The 20753-nt window shown below is 36.9% G+C and overlaps 1 protein-coding gene and 1 long non-coding RNA gene across 2 annotated transcripts in view; one reads left to right on the forward strand and one right to left on the reverse strand.

The window, feature by feature from the left end:
• ITFG1 (integrin alpha FG-GAP repeat containing 1) overlaps positions 1-10008 on the forward strand; it is a 143757-nt gene extending 133749 nt beyond the window's left edge. The window contains exons 7-10 of the mRNA XM_012002454.1: positions 1666-1790; positions 2501-2583; positions 5322-5439; positions 8609-10008. Of these exons, the coding sequence (XP_011857844.1) occupies positions 1666-1790; positions 2501-2583; positions 5322-5439; positions 8609-8668 (386 nt within the window). The 3' untranslated portion in view covers positions 8669-10008. The remainder of the gene's footprint in view (positions 1-1665; positions 1791-2500; positions 2584-5321; positions 5440-8608) is intronic.
• LOC105555486 lies at positions 1581-20753 on the reverse strand. Its single transcript, XR_001008478.1, has 4 exons — positions 20593-20753; positions 6731-6780; positions 2742-2783; positions 1581-1779 (listed from the first exon to the last, which is right to left on the reverse strand). It is a non-coding gene; the product is annotated as an uncharacterized LOC105555486 (long non-coding RNA).

Consider the following 20753-nt stretch of genomic DNA (forward strand, 5'->3'; position numbering starts at 1 on the left):
GTACGGGCAAGAGATTTAAGGAAATCTTACAACAAATCACTGGCTGACCACTAAATAATACTGACCTAGATATGCCAAGTAGGAAGCCAGATGTAGAATAAAAACTTTAAAAATTAAAAAGACCTTGGGGACAACCACTGCAGGGAATACAGAATCCACAGAATTCACTAAATGAAAAAAAAAAGTCACTAAACAAACAGTAACAAAAACAACAAATCCTTGGGTGGGGTTAAGCGATACCACAGTTATCAATATTATCTTAAAAGTCCAGTTTTCAACAAAAATTATAAGACATACAAAGAAACAGGAAAGTAGGCTAATACACATTTCTTTTAAAAAAAAAAAAAAAAGACAACAGAAAATGTGCCTACAGGGCCAGATGCTTTACTTAATTGATGTGTGTGTGTGTGTGTGTGTGTGTGTGTGTGTGTGTAGTGAGCATCTTTCATGTGTTTATTGACCATTTTCATGGCTAACGACTCTTAGTCATTTGGGAAATGCAAGTAAAAACCACAATGAGATACCACTTCACAACCACGAGCATGGCTGTAATACAAAAGACACAATAAAAAGTGTCACTGAGGATGTGGAAAAATTTGAACCATTATCCATTGCTGGTGGGAACATAAAATGGTGCAGGTACTTTGATGTTAAACACTCTTAGCTACATAATCAAGAGAAAGCAAAACAAGAGTAAATACAAAATAAACCCTGTATATGAATGTTCACAGCAGTATTATTCTTAGTAACCAAAAATGGAAATGACTGAAATGTCCATCAATTAATGAAATTAATTAATGAAACAAAATGTATATATAACAAAGTGGAGTATTTATTATTTGGCAAGTAACAGTAATAAAGTACGGAAACATGCTACCATATAGATGAACCTTGAAAACATGCTAAGCGAAAGAAGCCAGTCACAAAAGACCACATTGTATGATTGCAATTTACATGAAATCTTCAGAATAGACAAATCTATAGAGTCAGAAAGCAGATTAGTGATTACATACAGTTGGAAGTGTGTGGGCTGGAAACAGACATGACTACTAATGTGTATGGAGTTACTTCTCAAGTGATAAAAATGTTCTAAGATTAGATTGTGGTGATGGCTGAACAATTCTTTGAATATACTCAAAACCACTTAACTGTACACTTTAAATGGGTGATGTGTATGATATGTGAATTATATCTCAGTAAATCTGTTTTCTTTAAAAAGTGAATCATTGGCTGAGCATGGTGGCTCATGCCTGTAATCCCAGCATTTTGAGAGGCCAAGGCAGGGGAATCACTTGAGCCCAGGAGTTGGAGGCCGGGCAACATAGTAAGACCCCATCTCCACAAATATTTAAAAATTAGCCGAGCCTGGTAGCACATGCCTGTGGTCTCAGCTACTTGGGAGGCTGGGAAGGAGGATAGCTCGGGCCTGAGAGGTCAAGGCTCAGTGCAGTGCAACTGCACTGCAGCCTGGGTGACAGAGTGAGACCATGTCTCAGAACAAGAAAAAAGTGAATCATTAATATTAATGTCCTATGTTTCACTTCACATTTTGAAACATGATACGTTCCAGTACCTAAATTTTTAACATTTTATCATTTTAATATTTGATGGGAGCAATGTTTCCAGAGATGTTTTTAATGTTTTTTTTTAATTGAATAATTCTAGCTGGTCAACTCAGCCAATCCGCACATTTAGCTCTCCAACTACCATACAACGTGCTTGGTTTAGGTCGGAGCGCAAATTTTCTTGACCATCTGTATGTTGGTATTCCCCGTCCATCTGGAGAAAAAGTGAGTGAAAATTCATTTTGTTTACAATTAATCTATGTTTTAATATTCACTATTTAAGTATTTAAATTAAATAATTTGAATGTAATTGAATTTTAATTCAAATAAATCAAATATTTTTATTCCCTTTAAAGAATAAAGAAAAATGTATTGGTAGTGACCTAAGTTTATCTTACATAGAGCACATCATGATTTTAAGATACCGTGTAGTTTTTCCCTCTCCTCGCCCATAAACCTCACCTATCCATCTATCCTGCTTTTTCATCCTAACATTTTTCACCACCTAACATGCACATAAATATTTTACTAACATAAATACTATTATACATATGTGTATTATTTATATAATATGTATAATCATATTATTTTACTTGCTTTGTTTATTGTCAGTTTCCCCTTAACTTGAATTTTAGCTCCAAGCAGCATTTGTACATAACCCTTTGAACAGTGCCTGCTACATAAGTGTCTGATAAATATTTGTTGAATGAATGAATTCATAAAACACAAATATAATCTTTCCTTGAAAAGATGAGAAAATTTTCCAACAGATGGCACAAAAGCCTTATTTTTGGCTTAATACTGGTAAACATAGCTTCATCCATACCTAGAATTTGAATTTCTCAAAGAAGCTACATTTTTCCTTATTTATTTAGAATAGTAATTGTGTTTTTTAAATGTGCTAAATGTTAAATGTTCTTAAATTCTTCTTCCAGTCTATACGAAAACAAGAGTGGACTGCAATCATTCCAAATTCCCAGCTAATTGTCATTCCATACCCTCACAATGTCCCTCGAAGGTAATGTCCTTGCTTGAACTGATTTGGTAAAGACACTGCTAACTCTGAATTATAGATACAGTGATGTCTTTTAAACTCTCTTATATTCCTGCTGTGTTCCCATGAGTGCCCATCCTTAATTTGCTTATGGCAAACTTTAAATGACTAAACATACTTACATAAATGGTCCCAGACATTTTTCATGAAGAACAAATTCAATCCTATGAGAAAAACAGCAGGTTAACTAATTAGGGATTTATACATATTCTGCTTAAATAAACTGCTCTTCCATTTACTAGTTATAAATTCAAAATTTCAGGATACTAAATCTTTGTATAAAGCACTGATCTTTTAAATAAATTACTTGAGAAGTACTATATATCCCACAGTGGTTGGGCACAAATTTTGGAGTTAAATAGATGTAGGCTAAAAACTCAGCTCCATTGCTGGCTGACTGCAAGACTAGGAGCCAGTCCTTGTCCTCTCCAAGACTCAATTTCTGCATCTGAGGGTGAAATACACTTAACACAGTGCCGAGCATATGGTAAACGAACAGTAGGTATTTTTATCCTTATTAACAGAATACATTCATTTCATAATACAGCATTTAATTCTAAATCCTTAAATAATCTTTGTTCATTTTTATTTAAATTTCTAGATTGATTCTATTCTTTTTAAATTAGGCGATAAAAGTATTCACTAACATTTAAATTTCATAGGGAAAAATATGCTAGACAAATATCAACATGAGAAAATAACCAAAGAGAAATGGTGAATTTATCTATGAATATGTAACCAGTGGGGTCCCCTGCTTGTTGCATTCCCTCTGAAAATACCAGCTTCATCATTCTTTATTAAACATCTCGATCGAATGTATTGGGTGCCGAAACCAGCTTATGCCACCTCATGAGCTGACTCTGTGCATCTCTATTCAGTGAAGTCACACTGAAATCAGTTATGGTGGGAGAATCTACTCCATGAAAATTGGCAAGTACCATAAACAGGGCTTCCCCAACCCCTCTCTACCTCAGAGCCAGTTTACCAGCATACCAGCAGATGCACTTTATGGTAGATTAATGGGCTTTAGAACCAAACTACTTAAGAAAATAAACTTTATCGCAGCCTTATGCTTGGAATAAGATGACATCATTGAAACAGTTATAGTCCTGGTTCAGATTTTTTTAATGAGCCTATATTGTATGTGTTAGTTTTCTATAGATGAAATTTACAGTAAAACTAGAAAATCTGGACCATGAGTAGGAAACTATATAAAGTAGGGTACTTCTATACAGCTCAGTAGCATGACTTTTTTTCACTGCCACGGACATAGAACAGTCTCTTAAGATGGAGTGGTAAGCAAAACAACAAACAAAAGAAGCAACAGCAAAATGTAGACGAGTATGTGTAATGAGCAGCCATTGTGATTAAAAAAGAAGCTATCTACACATACATGTTCATACATGTATAAAATATCTCCGAAAGGATATGCAGGAAACTGGTAAGAGTGACTGCCTCTGAGTAGAAAACTGAGGATTGACTTTTGTCTTTTTTTTTTTTTACCAAAACACTTATATTCCTGATTTGTTAAAAATCTATTTGAAAAGTATAACTAACAAAAACATCTCATAAAAGAACTGTTTTCTTAAGTATGAGTACAACACTAAGAGTAGCTTTCAACTAATTAACAGTATTTGGTTTTTTAAGGTTTACTTACTCTTCTGAATTTCCAGAAAATTATATCATAGCTTTTTTCCATAATCTCAACATTTTTCATGTTTCTCTTACTCTTTCCAAAGAAATGTTCTTTTCAAATGTATGTTCATAATAAAAACCTAATTGATTTTAGTTTTTGAGGTATATTTTGAGGTTTATTGACTAGAGGCTAACTTATGGATCAATAAATTTTAATTATCCCAGAATAAGTCAATAGCTACTTGCTATTTACCAGAACAGTCTTACCTTTATTAAACTTTTAAAATAAAAATATAGCCATTACCTATTTCTAGGGAGAACAAAAAGTTATGTGTATATAACAACCTGCAGAGTTGGTGATACAGTCTTTAGTTTTAGGCTTTTAGGGTGTGCAAATACTATATTACACAGACTGTTTTAGAAGGAAAGAGCTAGTTCTGTTTACTGAAGACCTCTAGTCTATATATTGCCATTAACAGTGAGGGACTAAAGATGATTCTGTAAGTGATCTGAACCTAAAAGTCATTGTAGTAATCGCTCCAACATGATACAAAAATTATAGAAGTTCTGCACAAGCCATCAACATTCAAAATATTTATGTTTTAGTTGGTCATATTACATATGTGACACAGGTCAAAAATGAGATGATAGAGAAGGCTTCTAGGATCATGTGACTCCCTTGCTTTACAGTTCAGGATTTCAAATTAAGTGGGTAAATCAAGATGTAAAAAAAATGTCCATGATTGTCCAGAGTACCCTTGCATATGTTTACTAAGAATAATTCTCACAGGATCAAACTTGGAAGATGAAAAACTTTGAAATATTTCATCAAAAATTCTATTTCAGTTGTCTAGGTGAAATATAAACCACAGCATCATCAATATTCTCAGCACTATCTGATTTATAATTGCTTTTGTTTTATTTATAATGAATGGACAGATGAATGAATGGTTTAATGAATACATTGTTTCATTAATTAATAAGCTGTTTTGCTTTGGGGTCTCAATATAACTTTGTTATTTTTAAGTAAAATTTGTAATTTTAATTTGTTCTGTTTTTATCTACAGTTGGAGTGCCAAACTATATCTTACACCAAGTAACATTGTTCTGCTTACTGCCATAGCTCTCATCGGTGTCTGTGTTTTCATCTTGGCAATAATTGGCATTTTACATTGGCAGGAAAAGGTTTGTTCATTTAAATGAAACATTAACTTTGGTTAATTTATTCTAGTAATACATACATTGCTCTTTAAAAACACTATGTTTATTTTAAACTTTTTTCATATGACTAGAATTTCATCATTTTTCAAGTTCTGTCCAAAGCATCATTTTATGGATGATTATTTTATCCCTGGAAGTTACTAATGTCTCCTATCAATTCATACAAATCACAGGAGATGTCTACTTTAAAAGTTTGATGCTGTACAATAGTAATAAAATGATCATTCAGAAATCAAAAGGCATTTAGAAACACTTTCATAATGACCTGAAAAATAATAATGATTTTTAAAAATGAACTTGTTTTCAGTATCTACTGATAAAGTCATGGACATTCTTTGGCTAGGATTAACAGCTATCTCTTTGAAAAGAATTAGAGTGAAAAGAGGTTAAATTATTTTCTCAGGGTTTAGGTGGAAGGTAACAACGAAAGCAATAAGCAGCCAGGCACGGTGGCTTATGCCTATAATCCCAGCACTTTGGGAGGCCAAGGTGGACAGATTGCTACAGCTCAGGAGTTCGAGACCATCCTGGGCAACATGGTGAAACCCCATCTCTACAAAATATAAAGAAATTAGCCAGGCACCATGATGCAAGCTGTAATCCCAGCTACTCAGGAGGCTGAGGTGGAGAATCACCTGAGCCCAGAAAGTTGAGGCTGCAGTGAGCTGCGATTGTACCACTTCACTCCAGCCTGGGCAAAAGGAGTGAAACCCTATCTCAAAAAAGAAAAAAGCCATAAACATCTTTTTCATCTATTAAGTATTCTTTGCATTAAACTGATTTCTGTTCTTTAGTATAATACTCTAAATAATAATTGAAAACAAAACTCCCAAATATGTAAAAGATTTTTATGCAATGTTTATGTGAAGAAAAAAGAGGCTATCACTGTAAATTTATTAGCAGTTTAGATATATGTGAAAAAGCTAGTTTCTATTTGTATATGGGTTCCAATCAGTGCCCTCAAAATAGGGCTTCTTTGTGGCCCCAAAGAAAGGTGTTTTTCTTTTTTTGCACCTACACTCTGGATTGTCATGCCATCATAATCATTTTTTGCTAACTAAAATTACCATCTTTGTTCTTTTAACGTATGAAAAAGAGAACATACTAGTTGTTCCATAAATGTTCTCTTTTTCATACTTTCGTCGCTTTTAAAAAAATCACTCCTTTACATATCAAAAACAGTAACATGCAATTACATATTCAATTAACCTTAAGATTGCAATTTAAGAGTAAGATCAAGGACAGCCATACATACTTTGTCCAGGAGTATCACAATATCATCTGAAAGATTCCATAGTTCTTGACCTATGAAGCAAAGGAAATTAATTTCATTAATTCCTCAGTAGATCTAATTACAGCATAAACATTGTATGCTTATAACAATAATTATGCAGTAGTCAAAAATTAAAGTTTTAAGTACAAGTATATATTTGACCATGTATGTACTGTGTCTCCTGTGGCACTGTGGTATTTCAAAGAGGTAGAACCTCTTTAACCACTTTTTTACTTAAGCAGGCTGGCTCCTTCTACCATTTTCTCACTGCAAGCTTTCCCCAGTGTCTGTCCCTGCCCCTCTTCTTTCAACACTTTACCTGCCAATTTCATCAAAAATCATGGCTTCAGATATCCCCAGCTCTCATCTCTAAAGGTCCTTCCCCATTTCCAACTATCACCATGATAGCTCAACCTAGATGACTTCAACACCTCAAAACCAGCATTCTAAAGCTTCATCTGTCTTACCTGCCTACAAGATTTCATCAATTGCCTATGGACTCTGCCTCTGTGAGAAGTTCTACAGCTGACTCCACTTCTACATTCCTACTGCACTGCTTCACCCAGCCCCTTCTTACGTCCTACTTGGTCTCTTTCTTTCCGTTCTCTCCCCTTTCCATTCCATTTAGCACACTCATCATTCAGTTTAGCCTTCATCATGTCACTCCCCTGCTCAAAAAGCTCTGGTGAATATCCATTGCCTTTTATGTATAAAATCCTTGGCCTGGCCTGCGTATGACTTCCATGTGACTCCACAGTCTTATTTTTTACCAGCTCCTTTCACATATTCGTGCTCCTTCCAGCCTTCTCATGATTGCTCATGTTGTAACCCCAGCATGGAATGAATACCACTCTCCCCATTTCCATGCTTTCAAATACTTTCTATGTCTTTTCAAAGCTTTCCCTTTCCTCACCCAGATCTAGAAGTAGTCTCTTAGACTTGGTAACATTTTTCACTTTTTATCTTGAATTACAGTTATACAATATGTTTTGTGTTTGTCTTTTTGGAGAACAAGATACAAAACTGAGGTTTTTTTAATATTAAAATATCAAACACAGTATTGGTATTGGGAGTATTGGAAGCAAAGGGCCAATGAATATCTGCTAAATTAACAATTTAATGAAAAAATGAGTACATTAGTACTTTAATATAATTAGTTTAGATTTGGTTTTGTTTGTGGTTTTTTTTGTTTTGTTTTGTTTTGTTTGTTTTTGAGACAGAGTCTCACTGTCACCCAGGCTGGAGTGCAGTGGTGCAATCTTGGCTCACTGCAACTTCTGCCTCCCAGGTTCAAACGATTCGCCTGCCTTAGCCTCCCAAGAAGCTGGGATTACAGGTGCCCACTACCACACCCAGCTAATTTTCGTATTTTTTTTGTAGAGACAGGATTTCACCATGTTGGCCAGGCTGATCTCGAATTCCTCACCTCAAGTGATCCGCCCTCCTTGGCCTCCCAAAATGCTGGGATTACAGGCATGAGCCACCACCACACCCAGCCATTAGATTTGTTTATTAACATCAGTGTTAAGAATGAGAGAAAAATGCAATCATTGATTTATCCTTATAGAATCTAATGCTTATTCCTATTTTCAAGTAGATAGTAAGTGATAAGAAGCTAAGTGTTTAAGGACCCTAAGTATTTAATGTGCCCTAAGTATTCAAGCATTTCTTGCTTTTTATTCAATTAGTCATTAATTATAAAACAGCTACTATAAACTACAAAAATACTAGAATTAGGAAATCATATCTATTATCTACTAATTGCTGGAGACTTTTAAAAATGAATCAGTGTATTTCAGAAATGAATCTTTTTGTAACATTTCTCTACCATTTATAAACGAGTCTAAAATTCTTTTTCAGAAAGCAGATGATAGAGAAAAACGACAAGAAGCCCACCGGTTTCATTTTGATGCTATGTGACTTGCCTTTAATGTTACATAATGGAATGGCTGTTCACTTGATTAGTTGAAACACAAATTCTGGCTTAAAAAATAGGGGAGATTAAATATTATTTATAAATGATGTATCCCATGGTAATTATTGGAAAGTATTCAAATAAATATGGTTTGAATATGTCACAAGGTCCTTTTTTTTTTTTAAAGCACTTTGTATATAAAAAGTTTGGGTTCTTTATTCCGTAGTGCTGTACATTTCTGTTCCTTTGTGGAATGTGTTGCATGTACTCCCGTGTTTGTGTATTTATAATCTTATTAGTGTCATGATGATGGAAAAAGATGTGTGTAAATAAAAATAATTAAATGAGCAGGAATTTTTGTGTCCACTTGACTTGGTCTTGCTTCTTATTCTAATGATGCAAATTATACTTTTGTGAATATATCACAGAGTCATTATGCATTCAGCTTCATCACAGCAGGTCAGGGGTCTCTCACTGATGACATACAATATAGTGATCGGGCTCTGACTTGGTAGCACAGTAAGACAGACTTGCCTTAAACTCCTAATTCCACCACTTACAAAGTCATTGTTTGAACTTGACTCTTGTTTAACCTGTGTAGCCTCAGTTTTCTTATTTATTCAGTGGGGCTAATGATACTTGCTTGAGTTATTGTAAACATTAAATGGGATGATGTATGTGAAGTGCTTAGCTTGGTGCCTAGCACAGAGTAAGTGCTCAATATGTGGTAGTTGTCATTATTACTATTTTAGATGATCTTATTAGACTTATACATCTAATTATAGAAATATGTAGATTTGATAGAATTTTATTTTCAGGCATGAAGAAATATTCTTTGGAAAAGCTAAATTTTTGGCGACTGACACATAAAGATTTACTTGCTCATATTAACTAAAAATTATAGTACTCTCCAAGAATTAATGTGTCCTAAAAATTTTCCTCTGAAAACTGATCCTTATCATGTGATAATGAAGAACATTTGATTTCTTGAAAGGAAACTGCTGTAGGCAGCATCTGGGAATGCAAATCTTCAATCACATTTCTATTCTCAAAGGCTTGGAGAAGTCTATAATTTACATTCAGACTTCAATGCAAATTTTATATTGTGAATTTCACATTTCCAAAAAGTTACTTTAAAAAGACTTTAAGACTGAGAAAAAAAGTTTATCAATGCTAATAATTTTCTAATATGCAAATGGACATGTGATGCCTATAAAACACAAAAAGTTTCTCTGAAAACAATTTTGTTCTTATTTTTTTCTTCAGTTTACTGAGAATGGCATGTGTTTTTACTTTGTATCTAAGCATGTTAACATGTCTTCTTAATAAATATTCCTTATTGAAACAAAGTATTTCAGTGAGTTTTTAAATAATTATTTCAGAGCATGAAGAGACCTTAGAGCTTTCGAAAGCATTTATCTGGACTGGGAGACGGGTAAGGTGACTTGCCCACTGCCTCTCTGTGGGTCAGGGGCAAGATAGGACTCTCCTGACTGTAATACTCAGTTAAATTCACTAGTTATCAACCCACAGCACTCTCCTAGGCACTATGTGACACCTTCCCAAAGACAACTGGGCTCATTATTGATATAGCCTGAGTCTTAAAACTGATGTGGAGTCAGGGTTTACAAGACAAATAAAATGTTAATGACAATTAAAACTACAATCAGTGACATTAATACTGTTTCTGTATTTCCAAATGCAACTTCAATATCATTTATTAAGGGACAGCAGATAAAAAAAAAGTGTCACAACATTGAGAATCACTAACAACACCTTTATTTTCATTTTGAATATTGCAGTGGAAAGAGAACAAGGCTTTGAAGTCAGACCAATCTGGATTCAGGGCCCAACTCCCCGATTTCATAACTGAATCAGTCACTTCTTTGAACTTTGGTTTCTTCATCTGTAAAACAAAGGTAGTGAGTGATACCTACCTTCAAGGACTGCTCTGAGTCTGAAATGGCAGGTTGTACATAGAAAATGCTTGATAAGTGCTGTTTTTCTTCCTTCCCATTTCCCATTACAGTGACAAATGAACATTTTCTGAGATTTCTTTCCCACTAACTATATGTTAGTGTTATCCATCTTTGGGGAGCTAGGAAGAGTAATTAAGAATTAATAATCATTTTGAAGATACTGTAAATACGTTAATACACCATTTATTTGAACTAGCCCTTTACATTTCCCCTTCCTTGCAAGTAGCTAGAATACCTCATAAAAAGAAACAAAAACTTAAATCGTGTCCAGCAGACCTCGATGGTATACCTGGGATTGATCTAGGATATTTAAGGGCTTACTCCTCAGGATAAACGTGAATTAAAACCAGCCCTTGTGATTACCTGCACCTGACCAGTTATTTTAAAAGGCTAATAGATAGTAGATTAGGGAGTGCTTTTGATCCACAACTGTACAAGGGAAAGGAAGGAAACAAGATTAGGCAGAAAAATCAAATTGTGATGCATTCTCAATGGAATGCCTCATAAGAACCCTACATCGAGTTCTGAGATAGGATGACCTCTCCTATCTCCTAACCTGTCCCAAGTTAGAATATGAAGGCTGGGCCTTTACATTCCCACATTCATCAGTTACAGGGCACAGGATACCCCAAAGACCTCTTAACAAAACGAAAACAGGTACAAATAACCAGTATCAAAAATGAAAAGGGTATAACTACAGATAATCTATTTATTAAAAGTAGGAAGACTTGGAGAATAACTTTATACCAATGTATCTGAAAGTTTATACAAAATGGAACAATTCCTAGGAAAATATCACTAAAACATAAAAAGAAACAAAACCCTAAATATTCATTCTGGTGGATGCTGTGGTGTAGTGTCCAGATCCAGCATCAAGAATAAAGGACTTACTATCCTAATTTCTGGGCATGTCATCACTGTTCATCTGCCAGCCTCATCTGGAGAGCAGACTCACCCAAGATCAGTCCCCTCTTCTTAACATAAAAATCTTAAGTGTTCATAAACTAAAAAGTAAAAGCCGACAGACCTGTAAGGAGAAACAGACAAACTCACGATTTAAGTGGGAGACATCCACACTTTTCTACGGTAACTGAAGGAAAAAGTAGGCAGGAAATCAGAAAGCTTAGAGCTGACCTGAAAAGCACTCAGTCAATCTAACCTAGTGGATATTTATATAACACTCTCACCAACAGCAGCAAAATACTCTTTTTCAGTGCACATGGAACACTTACCAAGACAGACCAGATTCTGGGCCGTAAAACAAGTCCTACCAAATCTAAAAGAATAGAAATCATACAAAGTAGATTATCAGACTATAATAGAATTGAACTAGGGAGATCCATGGAAAATACCCAGATATTTTAAATAACCATAGGGTCAAACAGGAAGCCTCAAAGGAAATTTTAAAATATTTTGAGCCAAATGAAAAATACAACATAACAAAATTTGTAGGAGGCAGTGCTGGGGGGTGGTATTTATAACATTAGATGCACATATTAAAGAAGAAACGTGATGAAAGAAACCAAGGAAGACTTCAATAGAAAGTATGTTCATGGATTAGGAGATGCCAATACTCCCCAAAGTGATCTGTACATTTCACGCCATCCCTATCAAAATCCCAGCAGTATCTTTTTGTGGACATGGACAAGATTTTGTGCAACTTATATGAAAGAGAAAATAGACTAGTTTAAAACAATGTTGAAAAAGAAGACAAAGTTGAAGAAATCAAACTATGTGACTTTAAAACTTGTTATAAAGCTAGAGTAATAAAGACAGTCTGGTATTGGCAGAGAGACACATAGACCAATGGAATAAAATAGAGCAGGAATAAACTCACACAAATACAGACATTTGATGTTTGACAAAGATGTAGAAGTTACTAAGTGGAAGTCAGTTTTTTCAACAAACAGTGTCAGAAAAATTGATCATCGGTATTTGCCATAAATACAAAGGGCAAAGGAGAAAAAAAGAACCTTGATCTAAACTTCACACCTTACACAAAAATTAACTCAAAGTGGGTCATAAATTTAAATATAAAATGTAAAACTATAAAACTTTAAAAGAACACATAGAATATCTTCATAGGCTAGGGTTAAGCAGAGTTCTTAGAAATGACACCAAAGTTATGATTCTTTTTAAAAACTAATGTGACTTCATCTAAATTAAAAATGTTTGCTTAGACAAAGACACTTCTGAGAGAATGGACAAGCTATATGTGCAAAGAAAAAAAAATTTTTTTTGAGATGGAGTCATGCTGTGTCACCCAGGCTGGAGTACAATGGTGTGATCTCGGCTCACTGCAGCCTCCGCCTCCCAGGTTCAAGCAATTCTCCTGCCTCAGCCTCCCAAGTAGCTGGGACTACAGGTGTGTGACACCATGCCTGGCTAATTTTTATATTTTTAGTAGAGACAGGGTTTCACCATGTTGGTCAGGCTGGTCTCAAACTGCTAACTTCAAGTGGTCCACCTGCTTCAGCCTCCCAAAGTGCTGGGATTATAGCCATAAGGCACCGTGCCCGGCCAAGAAAATATTTTCAAATCACATATCCAACAACAGACTTGTATCTGAATCTATAAAGAACTCTCAAAACTCAACAATACAAAAACTCGGACAAGATGACACCTAAGGAAGCTCCTGCCTCTCCCAAAGCTGAAACCAAAGCAAAAGCTTTGAAGGCCAAGAAGGCAGTGCTGGAAAGCATCCACAGCCACACACAAAAAGGGGTGTCTTCACTTCACCCACCTTCCAGCACCTCAAAACACTACAGCTCTAGAGACAACCCAGATATCCTCAGAAGAGTGCCTCCAGGAGAAACAAGCTTGACCACTCTGCCTGATTCCCCCTGACCATTGAGTGTGCCATGAAGAAGACAGAAGATAACGACACACTTGAGGTCATTGTGGATGGCAAAGCCAACAAGCAGCAGAGCGAACAGGATGTGGAGCAGATCTGTGACACTGATGTGGCCTGATCAATCAGGCCCAGTGGAGAGAAGGCGTGTGTTTGACTGGCTCCTGTTTATGATGCTTTGGATGTTGCCAACAAAATTGGAATCATCTAAACTGAGTCCAGCTGGCTAATTCTAAATAGACATCTTTTCACCAGTAAAAATAAAAAACAATTTGAGTGGGCAATAATTTGAGGATACTTCAATAAAGAGGATATATGGGTAGCAAATAAGCATATGAAAAGATGTTCAACAGGATAAGCCATTAGGGAAATGAATACTAAACTATGAAGAGATACCACTACATATCTATCATGAATAAAGAATGCTTTCACGGATAAAACAAAGAATGCTGACAATTCAAAGTGCTAATGTGGATGTGGTACACATCTCTGGTAAATTATAAAACTTTTCTGAGAAACACTAAGGAAATTTTCAATAAATGCACATCTGTACCATGTTAATGGACAGGAAGACTCAAAATGGTAAAGATGTCGAAGCTCTCCCAACTCCACTCATCCCAATGGGGTGTTGTGTTGCTGAGCTTGTTAAGAGGTTTCTAAAATGTATACGGAAATATAAAAGAACAAGAACAGCCAAGATAATCTTGAAAAAGAACAAGGACCTGCTCTACCAGGTAACAAAATAATAAAGTTAGGGTGATTAGGCCAGGCATGGTGGCTCACACCTGTAATCCCAGCACTTTGAGAGGCCAAGATGGTTGGATCACCTGAGGTCAGCAGTTTGAGATCAGACTGGCCAACATGGTGAAACCCTGTCTTCACTAATAATACAAAAATTAGCCTGGCGTCATGGCACACGCCTGTAATCCCAGCTACTCGGGAGTCTTGAGGCAGAAGAATTGCTTGAACCTAGGAGGCAGACATTGCAGTGAGCCAAATTATGCCATTGCCCTCCAGCCTGGACAACAAGAGCGAAACTCTGTCTCTGAAAAAAAAAAAAAGGGTTAAGGTGATTAACAGAGTGTGGTATTGGTGAAGAGATAGACCAATGGAACATATTAGAGAGTGCAGAGAAAGACTCATATACATGGACGTTTGATTCAGGAAGGAGGTAACACCACAGAGCAGAGGAATATGAACAGCCTTTTAACAATAAATAAGCTGAGACAATTCATTAACTAAAAGATAATGGCACTCCCATTGCACAGAAAAATCAATTCCAGGTGGATTGAAGGTGAAATACGAATGCTTCTAGTACTTAATTTAATAACTTCATGATACTAGAGTGAGGGTGGGTTTCCTATTCATTAAAAAAACTATAAAGGAAATTTCTGATATATTGAAGTATATTAAAATTAGTAACTCTATCCACAAGAACTATAAGAAGTTTGAAAGTGTGACGAGACAAGTCACCAAATGAAGATATTTTCAACAAATAAAAATGACTGTATTCAAAATCTAGAAATCCTACAAAATTATTTAGAAAGAAAGACAGTTCAATAAAAAATTGAGCAAAAGGATTGACAAAAAGCATTAACTGCTGACAATAGCCAAATGTTGGTATGGATATGGCACAACAAAAGTCTGATACACTCTTAGCAGGACAAAGTTTAAAAAAAAAAAAAAGTAAAAGCAGTGGTTGGTTTTATTTAGAGTAGAAGATATGCATACTCTAAATCTACATATCACTTCTACTCTTAAGAAATTCTCACACACGTGCACCAGGCTATAGGTATAAAAATATTCATAGCAACTATGTTCGGAATGGCCAAAATCTAGAAAATGCCTAAATATCCATCTACATGGATTTTTATACAATGAAATACTATACAGCCATGACATTTCATGAACTATACTTGCACACACCACATGGATTAATCTCACAAAGTTAAGCCAAAAAGCAAAACACAAAAGCATACACACATCATGATCCACGCATACATATAAAGTTCCAAAACAAGAAAAATTAAACTATATTGTTTAAGGATATATTTATTTTCAAAACTACAAAGAAAAGGTAGGAAACAACAAAAGTCAGAACAGTGATAAACTCTAGGGAACTGGGGAGAAGATTATGACCAAGCAGAGGCACATGGAGGACTTTAGTACATAAGCGATGTTTCATTTCTTGATTTGGGTAGTATTTTCATGGCCCTTCACTTTATTAAATTGTACATACATATTTGTTTAAGGTGCTTTTCTAAATATGGATTATATTTCACAATTTTTTTTAAAAATCGTGTAAAACTTTCCCAAAGATCCCTTTGTAGATCATATATCCAGAAACAGAAGTTTCATTACAAGTCTTAGATTACATATTTTATAGCACAAAATAGTTTGAGATTTGTTAACAGTCCAATAATTTTGATATACCTTTCTCAAAAATATAACAATTAAATAACAGTGACATATAGTTGAATAGATGCATTCCAGTCATGTTTGTTTTAAATAGCGTAAGCATATAAGCCAGCACAGATATTCATAGTTCATTAAGCCCTTAAGTTGAATTTATAAGAAATTTTTATTATTTAACAAACATTACCAAATAACTGTATCAAGAATTTACACTTTGTGGTTTCATATTGTGCCAATAAAATAGCATTTGTTTCAGCTTTTAGTAAATACGGTTTTCTTTAGAGGGGGGTGTTGTTTTTTAATAAAAGAACACCAGGTTAGAAAGTAAACAGGTTTAAGAAAACACATCTCTTTTCAACATGGGATTCTGGTTTTAAAGAAAAAGATACCATATATGTTATTAACTTTATTCTTAGAAATATACAGTCATATGTCACTTAACAACAGACATACATTCTAAGAAATGCATCATTGTGCAAACTTCATGGAGTGTCCTTACACACATCTAGATGGTGTAGCCTATTACACACCTAGGCTCTACAGTTTAGCGTATTATTCCTATGCTACAAACCTGTACAGCATGTGACTGTACTGAATAGTGTAGGCAATTACAACACAATGGTAAGTATTTGTACATTTAATTATATCTAAACATAGAAAAGGTACAGTAAAAATATGGTATTATAATCTTATGGGACCACAGTTGTGTATGTGGTCCATCATTCACCAAAAGGTCGTTATGCAGCACATGACTAAAATTAGGGCATTTCTTAGTTTTTCACAATCAAATGAAAGCTGGTTTCTGCTGAGGCCTCTCTCCTAATGACCAGAAATTTTCTTAACAATTTGAAATTTTCCTGGTAAAGAAGAAATATTGTAGTATTAGTAGAAAGCAATGTTTCTTAAAAGCATTCTTTGTTTAAAATTATGCTAACCAGAAATTTAGAAGTTTAGGGGACAGTGTTACTGAAAGAACTCTTTGACTCCCTGACAGCTCTTCTTCAATATCAATAACACAGGAATGACTGTGGTTCATGCATTTTATAGGCTGAATTGCATTTCCCACAAATTCACATGTCAAAGCCCTACCCCTGTATATAACTTTTTGGAGACAGGGCCTTTAAGGAAATAATTAAGGTTAAATGAGGTCAGAAGGGTTGGACCCTAATCCAATAGGACTGGTGTCCTTATGAGAAGAGGAAAAGACCAGGGGTGCACACAGAAAGAGTAAAAGGCCACTGAAGACACAGTGAGAAGGTGACAGTCCGCAAGCCAGGAGAGAGGCCTCAGCAGAAACCAGCCTTCAGAACTTGAGACAATACATTTCTACACTGTAAGTCACCCAGTCTATAGCTACACTGTAATTCTGCCACGGCAGCCTGAGCAGACTAATAGAATGCACTTTTTAAAAACTACAATTTTCCCCCCCTAAAAAACCTACAGTTGTGTAATAAACACTGAAATCTTCATATACTGAGAACCCACCTGATTGTTTTTCACTAAACGTCACCATTGCTGTAGCCATATTTGCACCCTGTAAAGTTCAAGATCCATATTATATACAAATAGTTTCTGCACATAAAAGTTTGGTTCTTTTAAAATTCCTCTACTTTCCTTAGTTATAATCTCTGTATTAGCTGGTTCAGCCTGCCACAACAAAATACCATAGACTAGGTAGCTGAAACAACAGACATACTTCCTCAAAGTTCTGGAGGCTGAAGTCCCAGATCAAGGCAGGAGCCAATTCAGTTTCTGATGAGGACGCTCTTCCTGGCTTGCAGATGACTGCCTTCTTGCTGTGTCCTCACATGGCCTTTCCTGGTGCCTGTGCATGAAGAGACAGCAGGCTCTCTGATGTCTCTTCCCAACAGGACACTATTTCTTTCAGATCAGGGACCCACCCATACGGCCTCATTTAACCTTAATTACTTCCCTGAAGGCCCTCCTCTTCAAATACAGCCTCACTGCGGGTTAGGGCTTCAACATATGAACTAGGAGGGGACACAGACAGTAACAATCTCCAAACGCAACAACCTGCTTTCCTCGGCTGTAATGTAATAAAATGTTAACACTCCCAAACAACAGCAAAACAGAGACACAACAAAAATCTGTTAAGTGTATAAACAATGGCAATACAATGCTTTCTTTTAAAAAATGGTTCATTCAGCCGGGTGTGGTGGCTCACACCTGTAATCCCAGCACTTTGGGAGGCCCAGGCAGGCAGATCACCTGAGGTTGGGAGTTCGAGACCAGCCTGACCCACATGGTGAATCCCCATTTCTACTAAAAATACAAAGAAAAATATTAGCCAGGTGCAGTGGCAGGCACCTGTAATCCCAGCTACTTGAGAGGCTGAGGCAGGAGAATCGCTTGAACCCGGGAGGCAGAGGTTGCAGTGAGCAGAGATGGAGCCATTGCACTCCAGCCTTGGTGACAGAGTGAGACTCCATCTCAAAAAAAAAAAAAAAAAAAAAAAAAAAAAAAAGATTCATTCTAGTAACAAGTAAATGCCATGCAATACCATTCAAGTACTACATGAGACTTAGAGAAAACCCAATTCAAGCTATAGGAATGACTGTGAGGAGCTGGAGGGCCTGAATGGATGCCTGGAAGACCAGCAGGACACAAGGAAAGCCGAGTCCTCAGTCACCCGGAAACTGCCAGGTAATCTGGGAACAGACTGGGTGCCACTGGGTGATCTTCCAGGAAAATAATAATTCAAATACAGAACGCCCAAGTGAGAGATATGAAAACTGCTTCCCTTTTGATTTGGCTAACATATGGCCACACAGTAGTCTCAGCTCTGATCTGTGCTTTCCCACATTCCTCGAAAATTCGACTGCAGACGATTCCACCAGCACATCTAAAAGGTAGGTGTCTTAAAAGGGAGCCACAAAATGAACATTCCCAGTTGGAATCTACTTCCAAGCCAACATTCTAAAGGAAAAGACTTTTTAGGTTTAATCAAAATAATACAAGTAAGAGCTTCTAAAGTAAATGTAAATGTAGAAGTATTATAGATCTACTTTTGGTATTCTTGTGGTTGCTCTAATCTCTCCCCTTTTATTACAACCTCAACTGCCAAAAGAATCTTCCCAGAACTCCATTACTCCACTATTAAAAGTAATCATTCACCTAACTAGCATTTGAGCACCTATCTCCATAATCAAAGCCCACCATGTCCAACCTCATCTTTAATACAAAACACAACACTCACCCCACGTTCTAGGCTCACCCTGCTCCCTGCCTGCTGAGCTCTTCTTCTGCCTCCTCTCCTCTCGCCACTCCAAGCATTTCCATGGTTTGTGTGTCACCTCCTTCAGGAAGCCTTCTCTGATGACATCACACACAGATTTTTCCTTCAGTCAACAACTTCACATTAAGAACCTACTATGTTCTTAATTTAAGAGCCCTTTGAGAGCCCCTTCCTCTCAAATTTTTTCGGTTCACTGTTGTCTGTGACTTATACTTATTATGGTCTTCTTACTGTCCTATTCTACTAATATGCTACCTTATTATTATTATTATTTGAGATGGAGTCTCGCTGTTGCCCAGGCTGGAGTGCAGTGGTGTGATCTCAACTCACTGCAACCTCCGCCTCCTGGGTTCAAGTGATTCTCCTGCCTCAGCCTCTCTAGTAGCTGGGACTACAGGCACATGCCACCACACCCAGCTAATTTTTGTATTTTTAGTAAAGACGGGGTTTCGCCATGTTGGCCAGTCTGGTCTCGAACCCCTGACCTCAGGTGACCCACCTGCCTCAGTCTCCCAAAGTGCTGGGATTACACGCGTGAGCCACCTTTTTATATCCACGGGAAAAAGTTCTTAAATGTTTAATTTCCTAATTGATTCTTGCACGCGATCTTAACTGTAGTAGGTGGTTACCTTTAGGAACCCAAACTTACCCATCTTTTATACCCCCATCCATAGCACACGGCAAAGGGAGAAACACCTGGGTATTAATTGGTGTTAAATATGTTTTTCCTTTGTAAATCTCGTGATTTATGCTTTTGTGTCTTTCTTGGAGGAATACAAAGTAAGAGAAAAGAGCTTAATACTTGAAAAATGTTTCGGCTGCCTGACATTGTCTTTCGCTACAATTGGTTAAACAAACATTTACAGAGTTCCTACTACACACAGAGACAGGCATGAACAGTCTATTATGGTAAGGCCTTGATCACGGTTGTATCTCCAGCACCAATCATTGTCTTTTGCACATAATTAACACCCAATACATATGTGTAGAGTGAAAAAAAAGAAAGCAGTCTCCCCGCCTGCAAGCAGCTGATATCTTAATGGTGTGGGGGTGAAGGAAATATAAAGGATGAACAAATAAATAAGGAATGTCATATCAGTGTAATAATCGCTATGGAGAAAATAAAGCAGGATCAAGAATACCACCAAGAGCCAGGCAGTTCTTGGCAGACCTGGAGACTCCCATCAGCGGGCGAAGCCGCCCAGCGTAGTGGCTAGCTGCTAAGAGGGCAGCCCGTGGGGAGGGTGCACAGCCCCGCCGCTCATTCGCTGTGTGGCTCTGGACGAATGGTTTCACCTCTCTGGCCTCGACTTTCCCATTCCCTAAAACCTACTTCATGAGGGGGAGTCTCAGGAGTTGCTACTAAAGTGTCCGTCAACCTGGCGGGCGCCGGGGAAACGCCGGCAGCGCCGCGGGTCGGGAACTCACCGGCGCGAAGAGCACGGAAAGCCTCGGGCTCCCTCTGCCGAGGTCCGCGCCTCCCTGCCCCGGGTCGAGCAAAGTTTTGACCTTCAATGGAGGTCTAGGGGACCACGGGCCGGCGCCCCTCTCTCTGCGAGGGCTGGCGGATACCGCGCAGGCCGGCGAGG

Source organism: Mandrillus leucophaeus, unplaced genomic scaffold, assembly GCF_000951045.1.
Source record: "Mandrillus leucophaeus isolate KB7577 unplaced genomic scaffold, Mleu.le_1.0 Scaffold689, whole genome shotgun sequence".
In the NCBI taxonomy this organism is placed as follows: domain Eukaryota; kingdom Metazoa; phylum Chordata; class Mammalia; order Primates; family Cercopithecidae; genus Mandrillus; species Mandrillus leucophaeus.